At 41.1% G+C, this 26,448-nt stretch overlaps 1 protein-coding gene across 3 annotated transcripts in view; it reads right to left on the minus strand.

Annotated features, from left to right (window-relative positions):
* Window positions 1-318: 318 nt before the first annotated feature.
* The window catches only part of NEK6 (NIMA related kinase 6), a 505,633-nt gene continuing 479,503 nt past the window's right edge, over window positions 319-26,448 (minus strand). For all 3 annotated transcript variants that reach the window (XM_029612256.1, XM_029612255.1, XM_029612257.1), the window contains exons 10-11: window positions 11,892-12,005; window positions 319-2,013 (exon numbers count right to left, since the gene is read on the minus strand). In XM_029612256.1, the coding sequence (XP_029468116.1) occupies window positions 1,903-2,013; window positions 11,892-12,005 (225 nt within the window). In that variant the 3' untranslated portion in view covers window positions 319-1,902. The remainder of the gene's footprint in view (window positions 2,014-11,891; window positions 12,006-26,448) is intronic.

The following is a 26,448-nucleotide window of genomic DNA, read 5'->3' on the forward strand; positions in this document are numbered from 1 at the left end:
TTAAAAGTGATTTCCTCTTAATTGTATTTATTTATACATTTTTATATTCTGCAACTTCCAACACCAAATTTATTCAGTTCTACACACCTATAGGAAATACCTGCTGAAAGTTTTTGTAAGAAAATAGAGCCGGGAACTAGAGTTGTCTAAACTCAGTGCTTGCCTTCCCTCTGTGCTCCCTTTTCTAGGCATTAAAAGCCTCAGTATTTCTTATATCAAATTGAGAAATTATTTTGGGGCTGGTATAGCCATACTTGTGAAGTACATGGATACAATGGAACATTGTTAAATTTTTAAACAAAGAAAAGGTACACAAAATTGAGGATGTAATTTTTTATGAACTGCAAATTCTGAAATTAGTTTACATATTCATGTTAATAGATTCCTACCACAGAGGAAGGAAGAAAGCTATGACAATGACAGAACAGAAAAGCAATTATAAGAGCACTATGGTGAACAACTCCTCCATTAAGCATAGGCCCTTGATATGTTTTTTTAGTACTGACTCACATAGAAATTAAATTCAAAATAGCCACCAATGCTATTACTGAGAATTAAGAATTTTAAATCAAAACATAGATAAAATAATCAGTATACATATGTTTATCAGCAAGGATAGTTAGAACATTTGCTATAAGAAATTTTGGAGCAAAGCATACTTGATGAATTTTATCAACCACAAAAAAGAATCATATTTCACTGCAACATACATTTATTTCACACACAAATAAAAGCAAGAGATGTGTCCTTCCAGAACATAAAACTGCACTTCCATTACACTAAGAAAGGTAAAATGGAAACACTTGAACGTGAATCCTTAGGTGTGGAGAGGTTTAGTTTCCTAAAAAGATATGTTTTCAGAACGATACTATGAAAAAAAAAATCATTGATTCAATGAATGATAACTGCGTATGTGGCTATTAAATCTTGAATAATCTTTGATGCCATTTCTTTAAGCAAAGTCACTTCCTTCAATGTTATGGAGCTTTGCTATGAAGTTCACATTCATAAATATAGATTTCACAGTTAAACTTGCAAAAGGCTTATTCTTGTTTGGAATTAAGAGGCTACTTCTGATATGTCTTATATTTGAGTATTTTCAAAGCACACATTTCAAAAGGGGTTGGCAAACTGCTTTAACGAGATGGCTGAAACAACTTAAAATACATACTTCCAGACAATGAAAGTTTTGCCACTCTTGTTACTGAGGCAAAGGCTTTCCTAATATTGACACATTTACTTTAAACAAACTTTCAAAGACGACATACTCTAAATTTCTTTATGAAGCTGCAGGCTTCTCAATACCAGTAAACAAAGTTAATATTGCTAATGCAGTATCTGCTAACTCTTTAAAAAAAAAAAAAGCTATAAAAAAAAAACAAAAACATCTTCAAACTACTGTTTTACTCTAGATTTGCAAGGGAGGGAACTGAAAACCAACTAGTTTTGTTGGTTCTAAAACACGAGACAACCAGAATATGAAGGATTTAACAAATTAAGGCAGTTCGGACTTAACCGAGAGACAGGCTTAGTAGCAGATAAATTAAAAATCTATTGCAAAAAAACAACCGTTAATACAAACATTGTGATGCATTTCACTATAAGCATAATTTTAACTCCACATTGCAATTAAAATAGGCCTAATTTAATTCAAATTTATGAGGTACCCTTATTAATGTGATGTCTGCTTCAAGGAAGAACCCTTTCAAGATCTAACTGTAGCATGTCATATTACACAGCAAAAATTCACTTGAAGCATGGCCGTCACTAGGAATCTGCAAACACAAAAGGAGCATCAGAGAAAAACTCTTGCAGGAGCCTTTGTAGGACCTATTCCTTCTGAGAGAATATTTCAAGTAAGACTAAGCTGTGATGATTTTTCTTTTAGTGTTCGCTGATGATTCAAGTGCTGGAGGTCCAAACATGCATCTGCTTTGCTATTTGATGGACATAACCAATGTCTGGTCTCTGATCTGGATCAGGATATATACACATGCTGACCAGTTCACGCAGCTATTAGAGAGAAAAAATAAAACACAAACTAAATCTGCAGAATAGCAATATGGTACAAATATAAGACATTTTCCTAGCAGTTATAAATATTTTATACACAGAGTTCCTTTGTTTTAATCAAATATATGGTATACAAACCTGTTCTAAAATTAACAGCAGAGCAAGACCATGTACAAATGCATTTACTACACTGCAGCATTTTGATACATATATATATTGATACATTAATGCATAATCAGTACAATATTTAAATATGTCAGTACTATACAAGATAAAATACATGCTATAGTTACAATGTCTCTGCTTAAATGATCACAGGGAGATTAAAGGGTATGCTGAAGATCACGCACTTACTCTGTTTTGTTTGTACTGTAGGACAAATGATCATATCTTGCCTAAGTTTTCTGTTCATTTATTGCAATATATGAATGTTGAGAAGCTGCTCTGCTGTAACTTCTGTTTAAAATTATAGCGCAGAAATTCAAATCCCAGCATAGTCAACTTTGTCATTCCTTCTCTGAGCTAAATAAAATGACAACTAATAACTTTTTCATTCTAAAACACTAGAACTTAAAAATAAATTATATGCATATATAGACTTTTAAAGGTGCAAGCATTTCCTGATGCGCACACATGGACGCACCGATTTTATAAGATGCGCGTGCCCACGTGCCAGATTTTGTAATCCATGTGGGGGGGGGGGGGGGAGGCTTCCAATTAAGGAGTGGACTGGGAGGGAAGTGGATTGTGATAAATTGCAGGAGGCCCTTGTGAGACTGGAAAATTGGGCACCCAAATGGCAGATGAAATTTAATGTTAGGAGCTACCAACCAGGACAGAGATCTAGGCATCATAGTGGATAATACATTGAAATCGTTGGCTCAGTGTGCTGCCACAGTCAAAAAAGCAAACAGTCTGTAGTTTCCCGGATCGCCCCTGGAGCCCTTTTTAAATATTGGGGTTACATTAGCCACCTTCCAGTCTTCAGGTACAATGGATGATTTTAATGATAGGTTACACATTTTTACTAATAGGTCTGAAATTTCATTTTTTAGTTCCTTCAGAACCCTGGTATATATACCATCTGGTCCAGGTGATTTTCTACTCTTCAGTTTGTCAATCAGACCTACCACATCTTCTAGGTTCACCGTGATTTGGTTCAGTCCATCTGAATCATTACACTTGAAAACCTTCTCGGTATGGGTACCTCCCCACATCCTCTTCAGTAAACATCGAAGCAAATGGCCTTATCTTCTTTAAGTGCCCCTTTAACCCCTCGATCATCTAACGGTCCAACTGACTCCCTCACAGGCTTTCTGCTTTGGATATATTTAAAAATTTTTACTGTGAGTTTTTGCCTCTATGGCCAACTTCTTTTCAAATTCTCTCTTAGCCTGTCTTATCAATGTCTTACATTTAACTTGCCAACGCTTATTTTTATCCTATTTTCTTCTGTTAGATCCTTCTTCCAATTTTTGAATGAAGATCTTTTGGCTAAAATAACTTCTTTCACCTCACCTTTTAACCTTTCTTAGTATTCACAAAGAATATGATTATGATTCATACGGTGCCTTCATTTCTTTTGAAAGTAGTCACTGCTTTTCATTTGAATCAGATGGTTGGTTTGGTTTCAATTAATAAACATACAAAATGGGTGGAGAACAGGCTTCTTCACTATTTGGGTGTGAGGAAAGGTCTTTTGAGATATCTCAAGGCCTTGAATACCTTTAGACAGTTGGATAATGTGTTTGTGTTGTACAGTGGAACTAGAAAGGGAGAGGTGGCCACCAAGGCTTCAGTAGTACATTGGATTAAGGAAGTTATTGCAGCAGCATATGTAGATAAGAGTAAGGTCTTACCCAAGTAGATTAGGGCTCATTCCACAAGGGCTTAAGTGACTTCTTGGGCAAAACTGTGGTTGATTTTTCCGCAGGAGATATGAGATATGTAAGGCAGCAGCTTGGTCTTCATGGCATTCTATTTCAAAGTATTATCAGATGGAAGTGCCAGAAAGGAAGCTTCATTCACCTCAGAAGTGTGGTGGGCTGGTTTGGCAGGATCCCACCGAGTTCAGGAATAGCTTTTGGTACATCCTATTCATCTGCACTGGACTCACTGGATGAAGAGGAAGGTAGTCTTACCTGATAATTTCCTTTCCTTGAGTCCAATCAGACCAGTCCAGCACCCTCCCTGGTCTATCAAACACATATTTTCCCTTTTAGTTGGATTGCGGAAACAAGTTCATTTGCTCTCTTCATACAAGACAGATATGTTATTTCAGTATTATACATAGGGTTTCTATTTTCCTGTTTGTCTATTTTAGGTTTGGAAGCCTGCTGGTTTAGTTTAAAAAATAAAAGGAAAAGAGAATGTTTTATAATTTCCACAGTTAGCTTATTACAGATAATACTGGCAGGCTGAGGTCAGCATGGCTGCATATAAGGGGATGACATACACAAACTTGATGATCAGTCTCCATCTGCTGGTCAGTGGGTATAACCCATTCATCTGGACTGGTTTGACCAGATTCAAGGAAACAAAATTATCAGGTAAGACCAAATTTCACCTTATATGATTAGTTTTTCCAAGGACAGAAAACAGAATGCTCCAGGGTTCTGTACTGAGACCAGTATTTTACAAATTCATTAATGATCTGGAAAAGGGAACAGTATGTAAGATGATCAAATTTACATATGGCACAAGTTATTTAAAAAAAGTTATTAAAAAAAAAAAAAAGGGTGGATAATTCTACCTGTAACTGAAGCATGTGATTTTCGTTGAGATGAATTTGAGTCGGTGGAAAATCTGTAGGAATTGAGAGGAAATTGAGTTGGTATCCTCGAGATATTATGGATAGAACCCATTGGTCTGATGTTATTGGTATCCAATTGTTGTAAAATTTGGATAACCTACCACCTACTGGGAGTTCTGTTCGAGGATTTGAGGATAGGCTGAGTTCTCTGGGTGAATTTTCAAAAGCCCGTAGCTGGACCGGTTTGTGGAGCAGGTTGGGGCCTAGACAGCAGACCCTGGAAGTACTGCAATTCATTGACCCTCCAAAGCAAGTGGTGGCAATTCTCTGCTGACGTGGTTGCAGTCTTTGCTGGGTTCTGGAGGGACTGGGTCTAGACGCAGGAGGGTAATATCTCCTCTGACGATAGAAAGGCCGTCTTGTGTCTTTTCGCGGAGGCCTATGGGCAGTATGCGTAGGGGGGTCCTGTGGGAGGGAGGATAGTTGTCTCAATGTTTCTGTGTGCTCCTTTAACTGAGACACAGCTTCTTGCACTTTGGATCTGAATAAATTGTCTCCTATGCAGGGGAGGTCAACTAATTTATCCTGGACCTCTGGCCTAAGGTCTGAGGCCTTGAGCCAAGCCCACCTTCTGGCACCGATGCCTGACGCAGCCACCCTTGAAGCCGTCTCAAAGCCATCGTAGGCAGCCCTGACTTTGTGTTTTCTGGCTTCTAATCCTTTAGTGATGATGGTTTGTGCAGCCTCCTTATATTCATTTGGAAGAGATGGAATAAATTCTTCAATTTGTTTCCATAAGTTTCTTTGGTATTGTGTGATGCAGAGTTGATATGCTGAAATCCTAGTATTCAACATTGCACCTTGAAAGACCTTACGACCCAGGGCATCCAAAAACCTGTGGTCCTTTCCTGGAGGATTTGAAGAGTGGACTCTTGTCCTTTTAGACCTTTTCTGTGCTGATTCAACAACTACTGAATGGTGGGATAGTTGTGATTTTTGATATCCAGGAGTGGATTGCACCAAGCAAGTGGTGTCCATCCTTTTGTTTACTGGAGGAACAGTACAGGGATGTTCCCAAAGGCAATGCTGTAGCTGTAGGAGAACATCATGTATGGGAATTGCCACCACTTGCTTTGGAGGGTCAACGAATTGCAGTACTTTCAGGGTCTGCTGTCTAGAATCCTGCTCTGACTCCAATTTAAAGGGATTAGAGTCAGCCATCTCCTGCACAAATGGAGTAAAAGTAAGATCTTCTGGAGGAGATTGTTTTCTAGGATGTGGTGGTGATGGATCAGACATAAAGGCTTCTGATGAAGTGTCTGAGGCAGTGACACTCCATGTATCATATTCTGGAGTTTTTTGTTGTGGTACTGTGGGTTTAGGTGGAGGAATAAGACCAGAAGGCCCTGGCAAAGGGTCTTCAGGAGAAGAGTCCTCTTCTCATGGATTAGTTGGGAAAGAGTCCAATAAATCCTGGTATCTCTTTTGTAAGAGGGACTATAGTGCTGCTTCTGTGGATCCTGGAGCCCCAGGAGGAAGTGGCACCATTGAAGAAGTCTTTGGCATCGAGGGTATCGGTGCCTTCGATGTTTGTTTAGTGGGTATCGTTGATATTCCACTTTTCTTTTGTGATGGTGCAGAAGTAACAATAGGCACCGAGATTGGAACCGTTGATGTCATATGTATCGATGTAAACTCCGAAAAAAGAGAGGGCATAGACATCGGCATCGACGGTCTAGTTGTGAGTGGCACCGATGTCCGCGGCATCGGAGATTCCCCCGGCATCGGGAATATACCTGGCATCGGCGTTGTCGCCGGTACTAAATTTGTCATCGGTATCGGTTGTACCGGCATCAGTGATGTCCCAGGTAGAGAAGACGTCACCGGTATTGCCGGCATCGGCATAGTCGCCGGCAGATGTTCTCTTATTGCCTGCAGTACTGCTTCTTTAATGAATGCCATCAAGTCTTGTGGTACTGGGGAAATGCTTGGCACCGGTGTAGGCGGAGAGAGTATTACCTGCGATGATGCAGGTTCCACTGAGGGAGGCCTAGGTGACGGCGAGGTGTCTTTGTGTTTCGGCCGTTTCTTGCTCGGTTCTTCATGGGAGGGAACTAATGGTGATGTGGAGGCATGACGATGCCGATGTTTATGTTTAGGCTTTACCTCGGTCTCTGATCGCATCGATACCGTTGACGGTGTTGGTGAGGTTTTGTCCCCAGAACCGTCCGGTCGACGTTTTTTCAACAGGATTTTCTTGGTAATTCCTGTCGGTGAAGATTTTTATGAAGTAGATGGTGAAGGAATCAGTTGCAGGTGAAAAAGTTGTTCAATTTTTTCCTGCTGAAGTTTTCTTCCTTTTTGCTGACAGGAAGAAATATCGTGGTGTTCACCTAAACAGACAACGCATTCAAGGTGTGGGTCTGTGACCGATATGGTCCGATTACAGGCCGGGCATTTTTTGAAACCCAAGGCCATGGTGTTATCGACAGCTGTCGATGAATGAGAGAAAAAATTATCCGCGTTTTGAATTATAAACGCTGAAAATATCTCACCAGCCGGTGAGATAGAGAAAGAGTGAGATCCTGTGAGGGAAAGAACATTTTTAAATACTGCCTTTCAGTCAGAACGGAGTAAAATCTCAGAGGTCTCCGATGACTGCGATGCTGACAGCAGTGCGGAAAAACGAAGACTAGAGTGAGACCCCTGTGGCAGAGAATATCATGGCATGCTGGGCATGCTCAGTGGCCTCACAGTGCCAGTCAAAAGTTTCTAGAAACTTTGACAGAAGTTTTCCTGCAATAGGGCTCCATCAGTGACATCACCCATATGTGAGGACTAGCATCCTGCTTGTCCTGGGATAACGAGCAAATCAAAGAAGTGAAATGGATACTTAGAAAGAAAGAAAAAGAATGGAAAAAAAACAAAACAACTGATAATTTAACAAAATACAGAAAACAACTGACTTACTACAAAAAAGTAATTTTAGAAACAAAAAAAAAAATACTTCAGCTCAAAAATAGAAAAGTTTGCAAATAGTGCTAGAACTCTAATTAACATAGTAAAAAACCTCACCAACAACAATACAATCATCAGAACTTACAAGAGTATCAATGTAATGAAGTAGCTCAATTCTTTAAAGATAAAATTGAAAATGTAAGAAAAAAATTCCCTAACACAACCAAACAAGAGATTAAGATGCCCAAAAGGGACGTCAACATATGGTCAGAGTTTGAAGAGATATCACACACTGAATTCGAGAACATGATAAAAAAAATTGAACCCTGCTCCTCACTCAATTGACACCATACCCATAATGGAATTAAAAAAATCTAGCCAACACAGTAGCTCCAACATTAACTAAGATCATCAACCTTTCCCTAGATGAAGGATCAATGCTAGATATCCTGAAAAGTGCCATAATCAAATTAATCATTAAGAAAAAGAACCTTGACCCCCGAAATCTGAGCAACTATAGACCAATCTCCAATTTACCCCTAATAGCCAAACTAATTGAAAAAACAGTTCAAAAAACAATTATCAAACCACATAGAAAGTAATAACATATTATATCCTGCACAACATGGTTTCCGCAAACACTACAGTACTGAGACATTATTACTAGCTCTATCAGACAATATCTTAAGAGGCTTTGATACAGGAACACATTACATTATGATTCTATTGGATCTCTCTGCAGCATTTGACACTGTAAATCACAAAATACTAATCAATACACTAAAAGAAATAGGACTCAATAAAAAAACAATAAACTGGTTTGAGTCATACTTAAACAATAGATTTTTCCAAGTACAAATCAAAAACACACTATCAAACAAAGTTAAACTACAAACAGGAGTCCCACAGGGATCAGCCCTGTCCGCAATACTCTTTAACGTTTACCTCCTCCTAGTATGTCACCTACTCGCAGGACTTGGAATAGTACACTACATATACGCAGATTTTTATTTATTTATTTTAACATGTTTTGTATACCGTATATTCGGTTTTGCCATCATAACGGTTTACAATAGGAGAATGACATTAGAGTTTTAACAAATACAGTTTAAAGATGAAGTTGGGTCGCAATGGGGGTAAAAAGGTTTAGAATATGACATACAGATGACATTCAACTACTGTTACCCATTGTAAACACAATTGAAGAAACAATGAAACTGGCCAATATGTATCTTGAAATAATCAAACTCCTCCTAAACCAAATGGAACTGGTAATAAACATTGATAAAACTGAATTCTTACACCTAGAACAAAAAATATATACACCCTACACAAACTACAATCGCAATAAAAAAATAATCAAACTGTAGAGTTAGCAATAAAAGTACGGAATCTAGGGGTAATAATTGACCCTAAGCTTAACATGAAACAACACATTTCACAGAAATTAAAAGAAGGTTATGCTAAACTAATGATCCTTAGAAGACTGAAACCCCTGCTAATGCTGAATAATAGTCGCACAGTCTTACAGGCAATGATATTTGCGAGCACAGACTACTGTAACTCTCTGCTATTAGGGCTACCTCAAGTTACCATTAGACCACTCCAAATATTGCAAAATTCTGCTGCTAGAATTTTGACAGGCAAAAAGAAAAGAGACCACATCACAGGTACACTTGCTGAGCTACACTGGCTTCCAATTGAACAAAGAATAATATACAAAGCATTGTGTATAATTCATAAACTAATCCATGATGAAAAGGCAGACTGGCTTAACACAGCACTGCATGTACATGTACCACACAGAAACCTGAGATCTGCTGTTAAAGCTCTATTAACTATTCCTTCTGTTAAATCAGCACACCTCACTCAGGTAAGGGAGAGAGCACTGTCGCTGGCTGGACCTGTTCTATGGAACTCCATGCCACTTGAAATAAGGCTGCAGAGAAATCTGAAACTATATAAAACTAGTCTGAAAACCTGGCTTTTTAAACAAGCTTTTTATAAAGACAAAGAGAAGGAGGAAAACAGTTGAAAGATAAGGACGCACCAGGTAATCAGTTTTTTTTCCTTTAACATCTCCAATTGCATATTAACACTAGATTTGAACCGCTTGACAATTTCTCAACCAGCATATAAGCCTGCTATTAATTAAGTTGACTTAGATAATAACCACTGCTATTACTAGCAACGGTAACATGGAATAGACTTAGTTTTTGGGTACTTGCCAGGTTCTTATGGCCTGGATTGGCCACTGTTGGAAACAGGATGCTGGGCTTGATGGACCCTTGGTCTGACCCAGTATGGCATGTTCTTATGTTCTTAATTAAACACCCAGGGCCGGATTTTAAAAGGGTTATGCGCGTAACCCTTTTAAAACGCCCCTGCACACGCCGAACCTATATTGCATAGGCTTCCGGCGCGTGCAAAGCCCCAGGACACGCGTACGTCCTGGGGCTTTCTTGGGGTGGGCATGTCGGGGGGGGGGGGCGTGACGTGGTCGGCGCGTCATCGGGGGCGTGTCGGGGGCGTGTCGGGGGGGCATGATGCGGTTGGCGCGTCATCCGAGGGTGGTGCCGCCGGCATGATTTTGGCCCGGGGTCGTTCCGGGGGCGTGGCCGTGGCCTCCGGACCAGCCCGGCTCGCGCAAAGTTACGCCTGCCTCGAGCAGGCGTAACTTGCGTAACTTGCGTGCGCCGACCCCTGATTTTATAAGATACGCGCAGCTACGCGTGTATCTTATAAAATCCGGTGTACTTTTGTTCACGCCTGGTGCACGAGCAAAAGTACGCGCGCGCGCTGTCTTTTAAAATGGACCCCATAGTTTCTCTTATTAAAATGTTACTGTTTTATGTTGGCACATGTATAATTTGTAATCTATACCAATTATAGTTTTTCCTTATTGTGCCTTTCTGTAAACCATTGTGATGGTGAATTAACGACGGTATAGAAGAGTTTTTAAATAAATAAACAAACATACTAGGCAGACGGGCTGGCTCATACATGCAGGTAGGCTGGTCTACCCTCACACACACACATACAGAGGTATGCAGGCTTTCTCTCACACAGAGGCAAGCAGGAAGCCTCTCACACACTCATGCAGGGAGGCAGGCTGCCACACACATGCAAGTGTGCAGGCAGGCTCCCTCTCTCACACACATACAGGCATTAAGACTCCCTCTTACTCACACACAGGTTCCCTTTCATGCACAGGCTAAGTCTCTCTACACTCCTTTTTGCGGCTCCACCTGGACTCTGGCTATTCTTTCTTCGGCACCTGGTGGCCTGGCTGGCAAATGAGAAGGAGCAGCAGCATGGTTCCCAATACTATAGTATATCTGGGCCCGAGTTGTGCAGTGTGCATGGCAGTATGAGGAACTCTGCGCAGAGGGGCACTTTAGAAGGAACATTGTCTAACCTGTTACAGGTTTTGGTATCATCAGCAAAAAGACAAACTTTTCCCGACAGTTCTTCCGTAATGTCAATTACAAAGATGTTGAAAAGAATCAGGCCAAACACTGATCCCTATGGCACACCCCTAGTAATGCCCTTCTCCTCAGAGTGTACTCCATTTACCAATGCGCTGTGTCACCTTCCTATCAGTTTCTATTCAATCAGTCACTTTAAGGCCCATACCGAAAGTGCTCAATTTAGTTTAAAAGTCACCTATGGTGCCGTGTCAAGGCCTTACTGAAATCCAAATATGCTACATCTGGCGCTCTCCCCTGATCCAACTCTCTGGTCAACCAATCAAAGAAATTGATCACATTTGTCTGACGAGGCCTACCTCTGGTAAAACTATGCTGCCTCTGATCATGTAATCTACTGACTAAGAAAGAACTTTCTCAGTGCTTCCCTGAAGTTCAATTTTTTTTTTGTGGTTAAGTTTTTCTACAATTGCTATGGTGCCTCCATAAACCACAGCATCTTCCATTCAGAAAAAAATTTAAGATCTGGGTTGGAATTCAGCAAAATAACTGTGTGTATCACTTGCAGTGGACATTTGTTTGCATCATAAAACAATAATGAAATTTGGGATCCAATATAATGACAAAACCTCAGATTCAAGCAGCTATAAAAAAAAAAAACAAACCCATTAGAAATTTGGAAAAGATTTTGGTTCATCAGAGGAAACACAGTTCATATCTTCATTCCTTCAGCCACTCACCTTTTCTGAATAATGTTCTGTTGGAAGAGGAGGGTAGTCACATTGTTCTATTTTTTGGCAGAGAGAAAAGAGATTCATTTTATCTCCGTAGAAAGGACTTTGAAGAGCTGCCATCTGCAAAGGAACATGATAAATATTTTAACTGTAAAGTGTTTAACAGTTACACTGCATCAGGGCTTCCCAAACATGTCCTGATTGGCCTCACAATTAGTTCTGTTTTTAGGAAATTCACAATGATTATTCATGAGATAAATTTGCAGAAACTGTTTCTCCAATGTATGCAAATTTCTCTTGCACATTCATTATGGATATCCTGAAAAACCGACTGGCTGTGGGGTCACCAGAAAAGGTTTGGTAAGCCCTGTCTTTCATGGTGCAGTTAGTTGTTCCATGCAAGGCTATATGCACTTAAGATTTTTCACATCTACTTCTAGATGTGATTTGTTCCTATGTAAAACTGAAGAGGTTGGAATGAATAATATATAATGCAAACTTTTCTGTGCCCAATGATAAAAAGCAATTACAAATTAAGGGGGTCATTTATCAAAATGCAGTAAGGCATTTTCGCATGCATGAAGGGCTTATCGCATGCGATAGGCCCTTAACGCTTGCAAAAATGCCTTTAACGCATGCGATAGCACCATATCGTATGGTGCGATGCAAATCCGAAAAAGAGGAGAAGTTAGGGGCGGGAGTGGGCTGGGTTTGCCAGTCTGCGAAGTGCTATCGCATAGACTTAACTCCGATTTTAACTACACCTTTTTCAGTAGCGTTAATGCTACCTGTTACCCAGGTAGAGGGTCCATCAAGCTAGGTTGAGAGAACCTTGCACAAATATCATCTTTGGGTGAGTTTCCTCTCTCCGTAGGTCATCAAATCTTCACAAGAGACCACTGTTCTGTTCATACGTCTCACGTTGAATGTCAAAGTGGCCCCTAACTCCCTACACTAATACCTAAACCTCACCTCGAGTTACTAGGTGGGCCTCCCATAGGGATACAAATACCTATCTAGGGAGAGGACATTATGGCTAGTGTCTCTCTTTCTCTCTCTCTCTCTCTCTCTCTCTTTCATATTCCCTGGGACCATTAACAATTGTCCCCCAGTGGTTGAATGCAGGACATACAACAGGTATGGCACTTATCACAAAGTCTGAAAATGTTGTTGCAATTTGCACTAACTTAGCTCTTCGCATAGGTAATTAGTGCAAATTGCGATAAACTGTATATTAGCATAAAACACGCCCCTTTTGCTATCGCATGCGATACTTATCGCATTTTGATAAATCCAGGCCTAAGACCCTTATTTTTATGTGCTGCATTTCTGCAATTAGAATAGCTCTCCCGCTCCTCAGGTTTTTTGATCAGCAAGCTAAGATTGACTCTGATGCAAGCCTAGCCATGCAGCTCCCAGAGAGCTGATACTGCTTCCAATTTCCCAAAAATGCAACTGATGAATCTCAGCCCCTAGGATATACCCCTACCAAAACTAATGATTCACTGTGTTGCACTATTTTTGCAACAAGAACAATTCAACACATGAATACGTACTGATATTCACATTTCTAAGAGCCCACGATTTTATTTATAAATTATTCTACTGTATATTTATTATTTAAAATATTTATTACCCAACCTTCCATGGTTCACGGTGGGGAACCAGTGTTCTGTTTAATTTTGTTAATCTGGTCATTCCCTTTTGATAGCTTATCACTGACAAAATTACTTTTTGTTCATCTCTGGATGTCAAGTCTCATTTTTTTTTTATACCTATTAAGACTACAGTAGACTCTTTTAAATGGCAAAAGTCCAAATATAAAAAAAGTAAAAAAAAAAAAAGCCAAAAAGATGATAAATAGCAAGACTTCACATAAGCACAAGAGAAGAAGACTCAATGGAATATATGCAAAATAAAAATTCAAAAGAATATCCCCCCCCCCCAAAAAAAAATTACTTATAGTCTTTATATAACTCTTTCTTAAATAAATACATCCAAGGGCAATAGTGCTTTTACAAAATGCAGTTTCAAAGCCCACTATCTCTGGACGCAGGATTCAGCACTGACCTGTACTTTACACGTTTTGTTTCAATAAGCTGAAAGCTCCTTTCTATCTGAGGGGCTAATTCATTAAGCTGCATTAGGCTATTTACCATGGGAACAATGCATATTTTCATGAGGTAAATGGCTTAATGCAAGATATTTCAAATATCTCACTTTATTTGAACTTGGCATATTTAAATAAGCTCATTAGCATACAAATACATGTTAAGGAGCTTAATATTACCTTAAACTATATAACTCATATAACACGGCTTGTTGAAAAATATCACAAACCACGTTTTTTGATTAGAAACTAGCTATAACTATAGCTAACTTCCTACAGGAGCCTTGAGATGTTTATGCACATCCTGAGGTTCTCGGGGCCTTGACTTAAAGGGACCACTCAGCCCCGAATACACATCTCTATAGCCTGTTTTGAAAAATCCCAGGAGTCTTCATAGCACCCCCCCCCCCCCATCCCAACTTCCTCCACCACCCACTGCTCTTGCAGGCAGCCCACTGAAATAAAAAAATATTTATATACTTTTCACTTCGGCACATGCCCTGCCCCCTACCCAGCTCCTCCCTTTCTATCTAAAAGAAAATCTGCCCCTAGAGGCTGGTACCCCCTTCCCTTCCTCCTGGATCACCCTTTAGAGACAAACTTAGCCCTGGATGACTAGTGGACTGCCCCACCCCGATCCCTCCCTTACACATAAAAAGATCCCTGATGGTTTAGTAGACTCACCCTTACCAAGAAATTCCTGGTAATCTAGTGAGGGCCTAGAGTGCCCCCTAGTCTCTAGACCAGATGATGGACATTTTCCAAAATGATGCTAACCGGCTTTTGCCCTTTTATATGAAGGGACAAAGGATGGGTGGCACCATTTTGGAAAATGGCTAACATTGGGCCTGGAGGCTAGGGGGGTGCTCTGGGCCCAAATTAGACTTCCAGGGACTTCTTGGTGAATAAGAGGGGCTCTGGGGGGATTTCATTAGACCACTAAAGATAGTGTCCTTTGTAAGGGGTGGTCTAGAGAGGGGTCCTGGCCTCTTAGGGCTGTATATTTTGGAGAAAACAAGAGATGATGGGGATAGGGAACGGGGCTTGTGTTAAAGTGAAAAGTGTATTTTTTTTTTTTTATTTCAACATCGGGCTAACTGGGCAACAACACCTAGGGATAGATTTTATAAACTTGTGCGCGCATCCATGTGCGTGCGTTACCTGGTGCGCACACATGGGCGCCCAATTTTATAACATGCTCACATGTTATAAAATTGGTGGTCAGCGCGCGCAAGGGAGTGCACATTAGTGCAACTTGCACGCTCCGACGCCCACGGCCTTCCCCCGTTCCCTCCCAGGCCACTCCAATTTAGGATCGGCCTGGGAGAGAACTTCCCTACCCCCTAAATCTGTCCTTCATACCCCTTCCCCTAACCTTCCCGCCCCCTAGCCCTATCCTAAACCCCCCCCAAAAAGTTATCTTACCCTTAGGGCCTGCTTGAGATGGCAGCCTGCTGGCATGCGATCCTCCAACACAGTGGCCGCTGTGTCTGGGGCCTCCCGCCCCTCCCTGCCCCTTTCTCAAAGCCCTGGGACTTACATGCGTGGCGGGGCCTTTTAAAATCCGGCCCCTAGGGTCTGTTTTTCACAACTCATGAGTGAGGGAGGCATGCATTTGGAGCCAAACAGTCCCTTATGTAATGGTGGCCCTACAGTACTATGGCCATCATGCATTTTGGTAAGGGTTTTCGCTCCTGTGGCATTTTTTCTTGTGGGAAAAATACCAAGGGATTCTTTAAAGGGGCCCTCACACGATTTCCATACTATTTTATACTTCATTAGTAATCTCTAGATTGGATTATTGTAATTCTCTTTCTATTAGGTTACCTGCATATATGTTGAGGAGTCAAGATGGCGGCAAGTCGTTAGCACTAGTTCACCTTGCCCGGAGCTCTGACCTCGATTTTACTGTTTCCTCCTGACTATGCCTCCCAAGCGAAAGGGAAAAGTAGGGGTGTTTCACTCGGCACCCTCTCTCCCCCTCCTGGGCAACGTACCATTCTTGAACTCGCTACCACCTACCTGCCGAGGGCAGTGGTCCCCGCTGACAGGCTTGGAAGAGGAGCCTCCATCTCATCTGGGGAGATTTCATTACACCCCTCTGCCCTAAGGACACCATCGGCAGTTTCTTACGCCCTTCCTCCAGATTCGGCGCTCACAGGCCCGACTTTGGTTAGTGCGGGATTTGCTACAGCGGAAGCAGCTGCAGACGAGTGTGGGGTTGGAGGCCATTACTGCTGTTTCTTATGTCAACCATTCTCGTGGAGGTGAGTCTATTTTGAATTTAACAACAAATGTTCAACCTACTTTGGTCTCAGCTGTAACTCTGGAACATTTGCCTCATCCACCCCCACCTCCTAAGCCTGCCCTGGTGACATTAGACTCTCTTTGGGAATTAGTGGTCCCGTTGGACCCTCATTTCAAGGCTGTTCCTCTCAAATATATCAGTTATCTTTATTCTGACACAGGATTATAACTCCCAGTTTATAGACCTTTCTAACAGGATCTAGAATTTAGAAGAAAAAATGAAAGTTGTTCAGAATGTGCAGTCAACAATAATCCAGGAACATCTGGCTCTGAACAGGAAAGTTGAATTTGTTGAAAATCGCTTAAGACGCCTGAATTTAAGACTTCTGAACTTTCCAAGGATAATCGGTGAGCTGCCACGTGTTACACTTCGTAAATATATGACTGAAATATTACGTTTCTTCAGAAAATATTCCTTCATTTAATAAAGTATATTTTCTTCCATTTTAGAGGTGCAACACCAAATGGACTTAGAGAACTTAATGGAATTCCTAGAATGATCTACTATGGAGATTTTTGAAAGAGCAACACTGTTGGTTTCATTTATATATGAGAAGGATCTAGGTTTAGTTATGAGTAATTATTTCCAAAATATGGGAGTTAATTTCATGGGTCAGTTGTTCAAATCTTTCTTGATCTGGCAAAAGCCACTCAAGAGAGGAGCAAGGCCTTTCTGACATTGCGTCAGGGGTCCCAGTCTCTTGGAGTATCCTTTCAATTAAGGTTTCCTTGCAAATGAATCATTAAGTTAAATAATGATACATTTATTTTTTTTGTTCCTGAACAACTTAAAATGTTTCTGGATTCTCGTAAAAGGTTATTACCTACTTCTTCTCCCTTAGAGAGTCCTATAACTTGGGCATTTTATAAGGGGTAGGGTAGACATGCTAATGCCTCTCTCTATATTTTTAAAGTCATTTTCCTTTGTTTGGGCTTCTTAATTTAGTACTCCTCCCCTTTAGTTTGACTTATGGTCTGTAAACATACGTATGTTTCTTATATGCTCATTATCCTATATTATTGTTTCTTTTTTTTTTTCTGTACAAAGATGCCATGCTTTGTAATTATGTTAAAATTAATAAAAACAAAAAAAAAAAGTCTAAAAGCAGTGCAAAATACTACTACACGGTTAATTACTGGTGCAAAATTATCAGATCACATTACTCCAATCTTACGCTTTCTACATTGGATTCCAATCTAGTGGAGAATACAATTTAAGATTCTAACATCAATACACCGTGCTCTTAGCAGTGAAACAACTTTGTATGCCAGCTCACTCCTTAAAATTTAGAAGCGTACTCATCCACTAAGATCTATTGGCTGAAATTTTACATAATTTCAATGCATCATGTTCACCTAGATGAAACCAGGGAAAAATCTTTATGTAGCAGGCCTTATCTTGTGGAATAGCCTACCAGATGAAGTATGTGCCATTCAATGCTATTCCACATTTAAAAAGCAGGTAAAGCCTATTATTTGGAATTGGCTTTCAATCAGGATTTTCATTGTTTTATATATTTTTATATTTTTTTAATATAGGCACTTATTGTTCTGTTTTTATAAAAAAAACAATTTTCATTTATTTTTATTTTTTATTTGATTTGATCATATTTATTTATATTAAATGTAGTCTCACATGTAGATTCAATTATTCAGCGCACTGTTAGCCCGCATTTGGACGTGCGTTTTCGATGCGCTAGCTTTACCCCTTATTCAGTAAGGGGTCGAAAATGCACGTCCAACTCCCCCACCCCCCGAAACTAATAGCGCCCGCAACATGCAAATGCATGTTGATAGCCCTTTTAGTTATTCCCGCACGATTCAGTAAGTAAAATGTGCAGCCAAGCTGCACATTTTACTTTCAGAAATTAGCGCCTACCCAAAAGTAGGCGTTAATTTCTCTCAGCATCATGGCGATATTAAGTCGGAGGTCCCAAAAGTTAAAAATAATTAAAAAAAAAAATAAAATTTAAAATCGGCCTGCGGCTCGCAGATTGAAAACCGGATGCTCAATTTTGCCGGCGTCTGGTTTCCAAACCCGTGGCTGACAGCGGGTTTGAGAACCGACGCCGGCAAAATTGAGCGTTGGCTGTCAAACTCGCTGACAGCCACCGCTCCTGCCTTTTTACCGCGGGCCTTCATTTAAATACTGAATCGCGTGCACAGGAGAGTGGCCTGTGCGCGTGCCGACTTTTACTGAATCGGCCTGTTTATGCAGTAAGAAACCAAACAAGAAATCAGTGCCTTCTTAAATTTGCTAGGGGGATTATTTTTCTCAATTCAGACCAAGTCCTTGTTCTCCCTGAGCAGACAGCACCTCTGAATTCAGTTTAACATGGTAGGTTACAGACAGGGGCGGATTGGCCGATCAGGGGATTGGGCATCCCTGGTGGGCCGGACGCACTAGTCATGTGGTCTGCCAAGCGCGGCCATGACAGAGCCGCGCTCGGCAGACCATGTGGTATCTCCTGGGCCGGCCTGGGCGACGAATACCCGGGCTGGTCTTCATCGGGAAACCGCCGCTGGTTACAGAATAATGGGTACCATATGGCATTAAGTTATCAATCACTTTCCTTTCACTACTGCACAGGAAAATTCACTGAAAATGCTCTTCTGTTACAATCCAATATTTAAAATTATCAATTCTTGCATTGATTGGCCTAAGTGGCAAATATAGAACATATGGACATCGGATCAGGTATTTAAAGGAAAAGTGCTTATGATCCAGCAAGAGATAAGAATGCTATTTAACTTAGTAAGTTCTCAAAGATTTAAATGGCTTCAGTTATGGCACTGTACATTAGCAGGGAAAACTGATAACATGCATAACATTTTTAAAATTTATAAGGTGCTGGCATCCTCTGATGTGACTTTAGGCTTCTATCAATCTTTACAACATGCACTTCCTGGGGATTGCCAAGGACAGAAAAAGCATGGGAAAAGGACTTAGCAGTCTTATGCAAGAGACTGTTTCTTGGGGCAAGACATTCTCGGTTTAGATGTTTGCATCCAACATTCAGATTTTGTATTTTTATTGTTTCTAGGGCTATCTGCACACCACCAAAAATCTCCACAGTCACTGCGGAGTCTTGACTAGCTCATAGATTTGGTGCAGCAGCGGCGGCAGCATCCTGCCTGGGCCTAGGTGAGGGAAGAAGTGGCAGTGTCACACTGGGCCTAGTTGGGGAAGAGACAGCAGCGTCTACTCTACTTAGACATAAGAACATGCCATACTGGGTCAGACCAAGGGTCCATCAAGCCCAGCATCCTGTTTCCAACAGTGGCCAATCCAGGCCATAAGAACCTGGCAAGTACCCAAAAACTAAGACTATTCCATGTAACCATTGCTAATGGCAGTGGCTATTCTCTAAGGGGGTAATTTTCAAAAGGAGTTACATGCATAAATGTAGCTACTATTGTAGCAATTTTCAAAAGCCATTTACTCAAGTAAAGTGCACTTATGTGAGTAAATCCTATAGACAAGTCAATGGCATATATTGTAGCAATTTTCAAAAACCCACTTACTCAAGTAAAGTGAATTTACTCGAGTAAACCTGGTTTTTACTCGAGTAAATGCTTTTTAAAATCAGGCCCAGTGTGTACTTAATAGCAAGTAATGGACTTCTCCTCCAAGAACTTATCCAATCCTTTTTTAAACACAGCTACACTAACTGCACTAACCACATTCTCTGGCAACAAATTCCAGAGTTTAATTGTGCGTTGAGTAAAAAAGAACTTTCTCCGATTAGTTTTAAATGTGCCCCATGCTAACTTCATGGAGTGCCCCCTAGTCTTTCTACTATCCGAAAGAGTAAATAACCGATTCACATCTACCCGTTCTAGACCTCTCATGATTTTAAACACCTCTATCATATCCCCCCTCAGTCGTCTCTTCTCCAAGCTGAAAAGTCCTAACCTCTTTAGTCTTTCCTCATAGGGGAGTTGTTCCATTCCCCTTATCATTTTGGTAGCCCTTCTCTGTACCTTCTCCATCGCAATTATATCTTTTTTGAGATGCGGCGACCAGAATTGTACACAGTATTCAAGGTGCGGTCTCACCATGGAGCGATACAGAGGCATTATGACATTTTCCGTTTTATTCATCATTCCTTTTCTAATAATTCCCAAAATTCTGTTTGCTTTTTTGACTGCCGCAGCACACTGCACCGACGATTTCAATGTGTTATCCACTAATATGACACCTAGATCTCTTTCTTGGGTTGTAGCACCTAATATGGAACCCAACATTGTGTAATTATAGCATGGGTTATTTTTCCCTATATGCATCACCTTGCATTTATCCACATTAAATTTCATCTGCCATTTGGATGCCCAATTTTCCAGTCTCACAAGGTCTTCCTGCAATTTATCACAATCTGCTTGTGATTTAACTACTCTGAACAATTTTGTGTCATCTGCAAATTTGATTATCTCACTCGTCGTATTTCTTTCCAGATCATTTATAAATATATTGAACAGTAAGGGTCCCAATACAGATCCCTGAGGCACTCCACTGTCCACTCCCTTCCACTGAGAAAATTGCCCATTTAATCCTACTCTCTGTTTCCTGTCTTTTAGCCAGTTTGCAATCCACGAAAGGACATCGCCACCTATCCCATGACTTATTACTTTTCCTAGAAGCCTCTCATGAGGAACTTTGTCAAACGCCTTCTGAAAATCCAAGTATACCGTATTTTCCGGCGTATAAGACGACCCCCCCCCCCCCCCCCCCTTTTTTTATACATATTTTTAAGAAAAAAAAATAATTTTACACTCAAACAGGAGCAACCCTATCTATGAAAAGGCAACACTACAAATACCGTATATCAGGCCCTAAAAACCAATATACCTCTTATTAGGAAAACAGAACTAGCAAGCAGCTATAGATCCCCACACATAAATAATTGTAAAACTATACTAATAAGCAGAATAAATGTTTCAAAACAGCTATGAACAGAATAACATCCAACAATTAAAAACTCATAAAAACTATTAAACATTCTCCAAACACCAATAAAATATTTCAAAAAAGCAGACACATCACATAATATTAAATAATTAAAATGGCAGTCAATCAAGAAAAATAAACTTAAAAAGCCACCTTTCCTTACCCCCTCCAGCAGCTCTCCTATTCCTCTTCCTCTTCCTTAGGGCCCATGTCTCTCACACACACACACCATACCAGTCATGCCCCCATGACCAGTTTCTGTCTCTCACACACCAATCATTTCCCAAACAGTCTTTGACACACACACCAGACACCTTCCTGAACAGTTTCTCTCATGCCATACACACACACAGACTTCCCACTCCCGTGTTCTGCTTACCGTACATATACGGGCTTCTCACTCTCATAATCACTTTCTCTGTCTCACACACACACACCAGTCTCTCTCTCATTTCCATGCTCACTCTCCACGTGCACAGGCTTCTCATTCCCTGAATCACATTCACACACACCAGTCTCTTTCTCTCACACACACCGTCACCTTATCAACCAGTCTCTCTCTCATGCATGCGCACACACACACACACAGCCAGCCCTCCCGCTCCCATGCTCTCTCTCACATAATCAGGCTTCTTACTCCCATGCTTTCTCACATACCCAGATTTCTCACTTCCATGCTTTTTCTCTCTCTCACACTCACATACACATGTCATCTCTCTGAGCAGTCACTTTCATTGTCTCTCACTCTCGCTGACCAGTTTCTCTCAATCACACACATGCTCTCAATCAAATGCATTCTCTCACTTACACACAGGCTGGCTGCTTCTCTCTCTCTCTCTCACTTCCACTCCCCCCCCCCCCGAGCACAAATAGTAGCTGCAGCAGCTTCCTCCTCCAGCCCCCGCAGGCCAAGAAAGAAGAAACCCATCGGCCGCGGGAGGCTCATGCTGCTGTCTCCTTTCCCGATTACCAGCTCCTTCGACTGCTCGGGGCCGTTCCTGCTGTCGCCGCTGCAATTTTTTCACGCGGCACGGCTCTTTCTTCCCGCGCATCACTTCCTGTTCCGGTTCAAAGGGGGGGGGGGGCGGGAGGAAGAAAAGGCCAGCCGCGGATGCCACAGCTTTTTTTTTTTTTTTTTGCACCGCTGCCGTTCCCGCTGGGCTTGAACGTGCTGATAGCCCAGCGGCAACGGCAGTGCGGTGCGCGGGAAGGAGAAAGCCGTGCCGAATGAAAAAATTGCAGCGGCGACAGCAGGAACGGCCCCGAGCAGTCGAAGGAGCTGGTAATCGGGAAAGGAGACAGCAGCATGAGCCTCCCGCGGCCGATGGGTTTCTTCTTTCTTGGCCTGCGGGGGCTGGAGGAGGAAGCTGCTGCAGCTACTATTTGTGCTCGGGGGGGGGGAGTGGAAGTGAGAGAGAGAGAGAGAGACAGCCAGCCTGTGTGTAAGTGAGAGAATGCATTTGATTGAGAGCATGTGTGTGTGATTGAGAGAAACTGGTAAGAGAGCAGGTGTGCCCTGTAAGACGATACCCGGCGTATAAGACGACCCCCGACTTTTGAGAAGATTTTCTTGGATTAAAAAGTCGTCTTATACGCCGGAAAATACGGTACTATATCTACCGGTTCACCTTTATCCACATGTTTATTAACTCCTTCAAAAAAGTGAAGCAGATTTGTGAGGCAAGACTTGCCCTGGGTAAAGCCATGCTGACTTTGTTCCATTAAACCATGTCTTTCTATATGTTCTGTGATTTTGATGTTTAGAACACTTTCCACTATTTTTCCTGGCACTGAAGTCAGGCTAACCGGTCTGTAGTTTCCCGGATCGCCCCTGGAGCCCTTTTTAAATATTGGGGTTACATTTGCTATCCTCCAGTCTTCAGGTACAATGGATGATTTTAATGATAAGTTACAAATTTTTACTAATAGGTCTGAAATTTCATTTTTTAGTTCCTTCAGAACTCTGGGGTGTATACCATCCGGTCCAGGTGATTTACTACTCTTCAGTTTGTCAATCAGGCCTACCACATCTTCTAGGTTCACCGTGATTTGATTCAGTCCATCTGAATCATTACCCATGAAAACCTTCTCCATTACGGGTACCTCCACAACATCCTCTTCAGTAAACACCGAAGCAAAGAAATCATTTAATCTTTCCGCGATGGCCTTATCTTCTCTAAGTGCCCCTTTAACCCCTCAATCATCTAATGGTCCAACTGACTCCCTCACAGGCTTTCTGCTTCGGATATATTTTAAAAAATGTTTACTGTGAGTTTTTGCCTCTACAGCCAACTTTTTTTCAAATTCTCTCTTAGCCTGTCTTATCAATGTCTTACATTTAACTTGCCAATGTTTATGCTTTATCCTATTTTCTTCTGTTGGATCCTTCTTCCAATTTTTGAATGAAGATCTTTTGGCTAAAATAGCTTCATTCACCTCCCCTTTTAACCATGCCGGTAATCGTTTTGCCTTCTTTCCACCTTTCTTAATGTGTGGAATACATCTGGACTGTGCTTCTAGAATGGTATTTTTTAACAATGACCACGCCTCTTGGACATTTTTTACTTTTGTAGCTGCTCCTTTCAGTTTTTTTCTAAAGTTTCCCTTTTGAAAGTTTAGCACGAGAGCCTTGGATTTGCACACTGTTCCTTTTCCAGTCATTAAATCAAATTTGATCATATTATGATCACTATTGCCAAGCGGCCCCCACCACCGTTACCTCTCTCACCAAGTCCTGTGCTCCACTGAGAATTAGATCTAAAATTGCTCCCTCTCTCGTCGGTTCCTGAACCAATTGCTCCATAAAGCTATCATTTATTCCATCCAGGAACGTTATCTCTCTAGCGTGACCCGATGATACATTTACCCAGTCTATATTGGGGTAATTGAAGTCTACTATACAGAAACAGTTAATAAGTATTGTGCAACGAACCACACTTATTTCACAAAACACGTTGCAAAAGATTTTTTTAAACTTTTATGTGCAGAAATTTATCTCACTATGTGGACCATCATACCACCCTTGGTTGATTCAGGCAGTAAGCCACGCTTTCAACCACAATGGGTCACTTTTAATCATCGGTCCGATACAGTCTTTTGAATTGCTTCAATTTTCTACTTTATTTAATTTGCTTTTTTTATTCATTTTTTGTCCATTTATAATAAAATGTCTTTTAATGATGTTAGAAGCGGAATTGCCTTACTTGAGCGGAGCGCCGCCGCGCTTCCGAGCTGTTACCTTCACTCACTTGTGCAGAGCGTCACCACGCTTCCAAACCTTTATTTTCAACACTGCCGTGCTTAGTAGGCAGGGATTTCCGATCAAAGGTGCTCGTGTAACTTAGAGCTCCTGTAGTCCGACGTACGTTTCGCAGTTGTGCTGCTTCAGGGACTCTGTCCTAATCGGAAGATTTGGGCTTAAAAAAGCAAGGTTAATTCCCGCCAAAATTTCTTCAATGTTTAAATGCCTCCATGTTGGCTTTCGTCTAATTCATGCAGTATGTAATGCCTATGAAAATGACAATAGATGTGAAACCACATATATTTTTTGCATATACTTTTTGCACTGACATTTTTCAACAGAAAATGTGCACCTCCCAAATGAATTGTAAATTAAGCATGATTGTAGTCTTCTCTTACCGCGTTTAGTCGCCTAGTCCTCTTACCGGCATTCTACTGAATTGCCGCGAGATCTAGGCTGATTTTATAGTATCACTCAACCACACCTGTATATCTGATTTGACAGGGGAGTGGATTCACATGAAGTGAATCCACTCAATTTCCTTGTTGAGCCCACCAGGGGTCACTGTGTGTAATTCGAAAATCCATCGTTGTTCACATTGTTGCAATTTTTTGATTCGGTCTCCCTTTCTCCAATGTGGATGAATAATTTCTAAAATGGTCCATTTGATATCAGAGAAATTGTGATTATGATCTCTGAAATGTGTCACCAACGGTTCTTCAATTCGCCCCGTGTTGATGCAGCATTTATGTTCAGTCAATCTGGTTCTGAACGGGCGCTTAGTCATGCCCACGTAAGTAAGTGGGCACGGACAAAAAATGTCATACACAACAAAAGAAGATTTGCATGTTGCTTGAGGCAGGGAGATTGTCCGACCTGATGGTAAAGTAATGACAGTCTGTAATGATTTTAAAGCACAATGGGCACAATTTGCACAGGCCATAATTGTATCCTCGACATTCAGGGACTTGTGGAGGCTGGAATGAACCACTTGGTCTTTAATATTTCTGCCTCGAGAATAAGCGATCCGAATAGGTTCCTTGAATGAAGGATGGATTTCTTGGAGAATTGCCCAGTGTCTCCGAATGGCTCTACTGATCTTTGGGGCGGCCAGTGTGTGCCTCATCACCATGGTCTGTTGGTATATGCAAAAAATATATGTGGTTTCACATCTATTGTCATTTTCATAGGCATTACATACTGCATGAATTAGACGAAAGCCAACATGGAGGCATTTAAACATTGAAGAAATTTTGGCGGGAATTAACCTTGCTTTTTTAAGCCCAAATCTTCCGATTAGGACAGAGTCCCTGAAGCAGCACAACTGCGAAACGTACGTCGGACTACAGGAGCTCTAAGTTACACGAGCACCTTTGATCGGAAATCCCTGCCTACTAAGCACGGCAGTGTTGAAAATAAAGGTTTGGAAGCGCGGTGACGCTCTGCACAAGTGAGTGAAGGTAACAGCTCGGAAGCGCGGCGGCGCTCCACTCAAGTAAGGCAATTCCGCTTCTAACATCATTAAAAGACATTTTATTATAAATGGACAAAAAATGAATAAAAAAAGCAAATTAAATAAAGTAGAAAATTGAAGCAATTCAAAAGACTGTATCGGACCGATGATTAAAAGTGACCCATTGTGGTTGAAAGCGTGGCTTACTGCCTGAATCAACCAAGGGTGGTATGATGGTCCACATAGTGAGATAAATTTCTGCACATAAAAGTTTAAAAAATCTTTTGCAACGTGTTTTGTGAGGTAATTGAAGTCTCCCATTATTACAGCACTACCAATTTGGTTAGCTTCCCTAATTTCTCTTAGCATTTCACTGTCCATCTCACCATCTTGACCAGGTGGACGGTAGTATACCCCTATCACTGTAGTCTTCCCTGACACACAAGGGATTTCTACCCATAAAGATTCAATTTTGTATTTAGTCTCATGCAGGATGTTTATCCT

The sequence above is a fragment of the Rhinatrema bivittatum genome, chromosome 8 (genome assembly GCF_901001135.1).
Source record: "Rhinatrema bivittatum chromosome 8, aRhiBiv1.1, whole genome shotgun sequence".
NCBI classification, from domain to species: Eukaryota; Metazoa; Chordata; class Amphibia; order Gymnophiona; family Rhinatrematidae; genus Rhinatrema; species Rhinatrema bivittatum.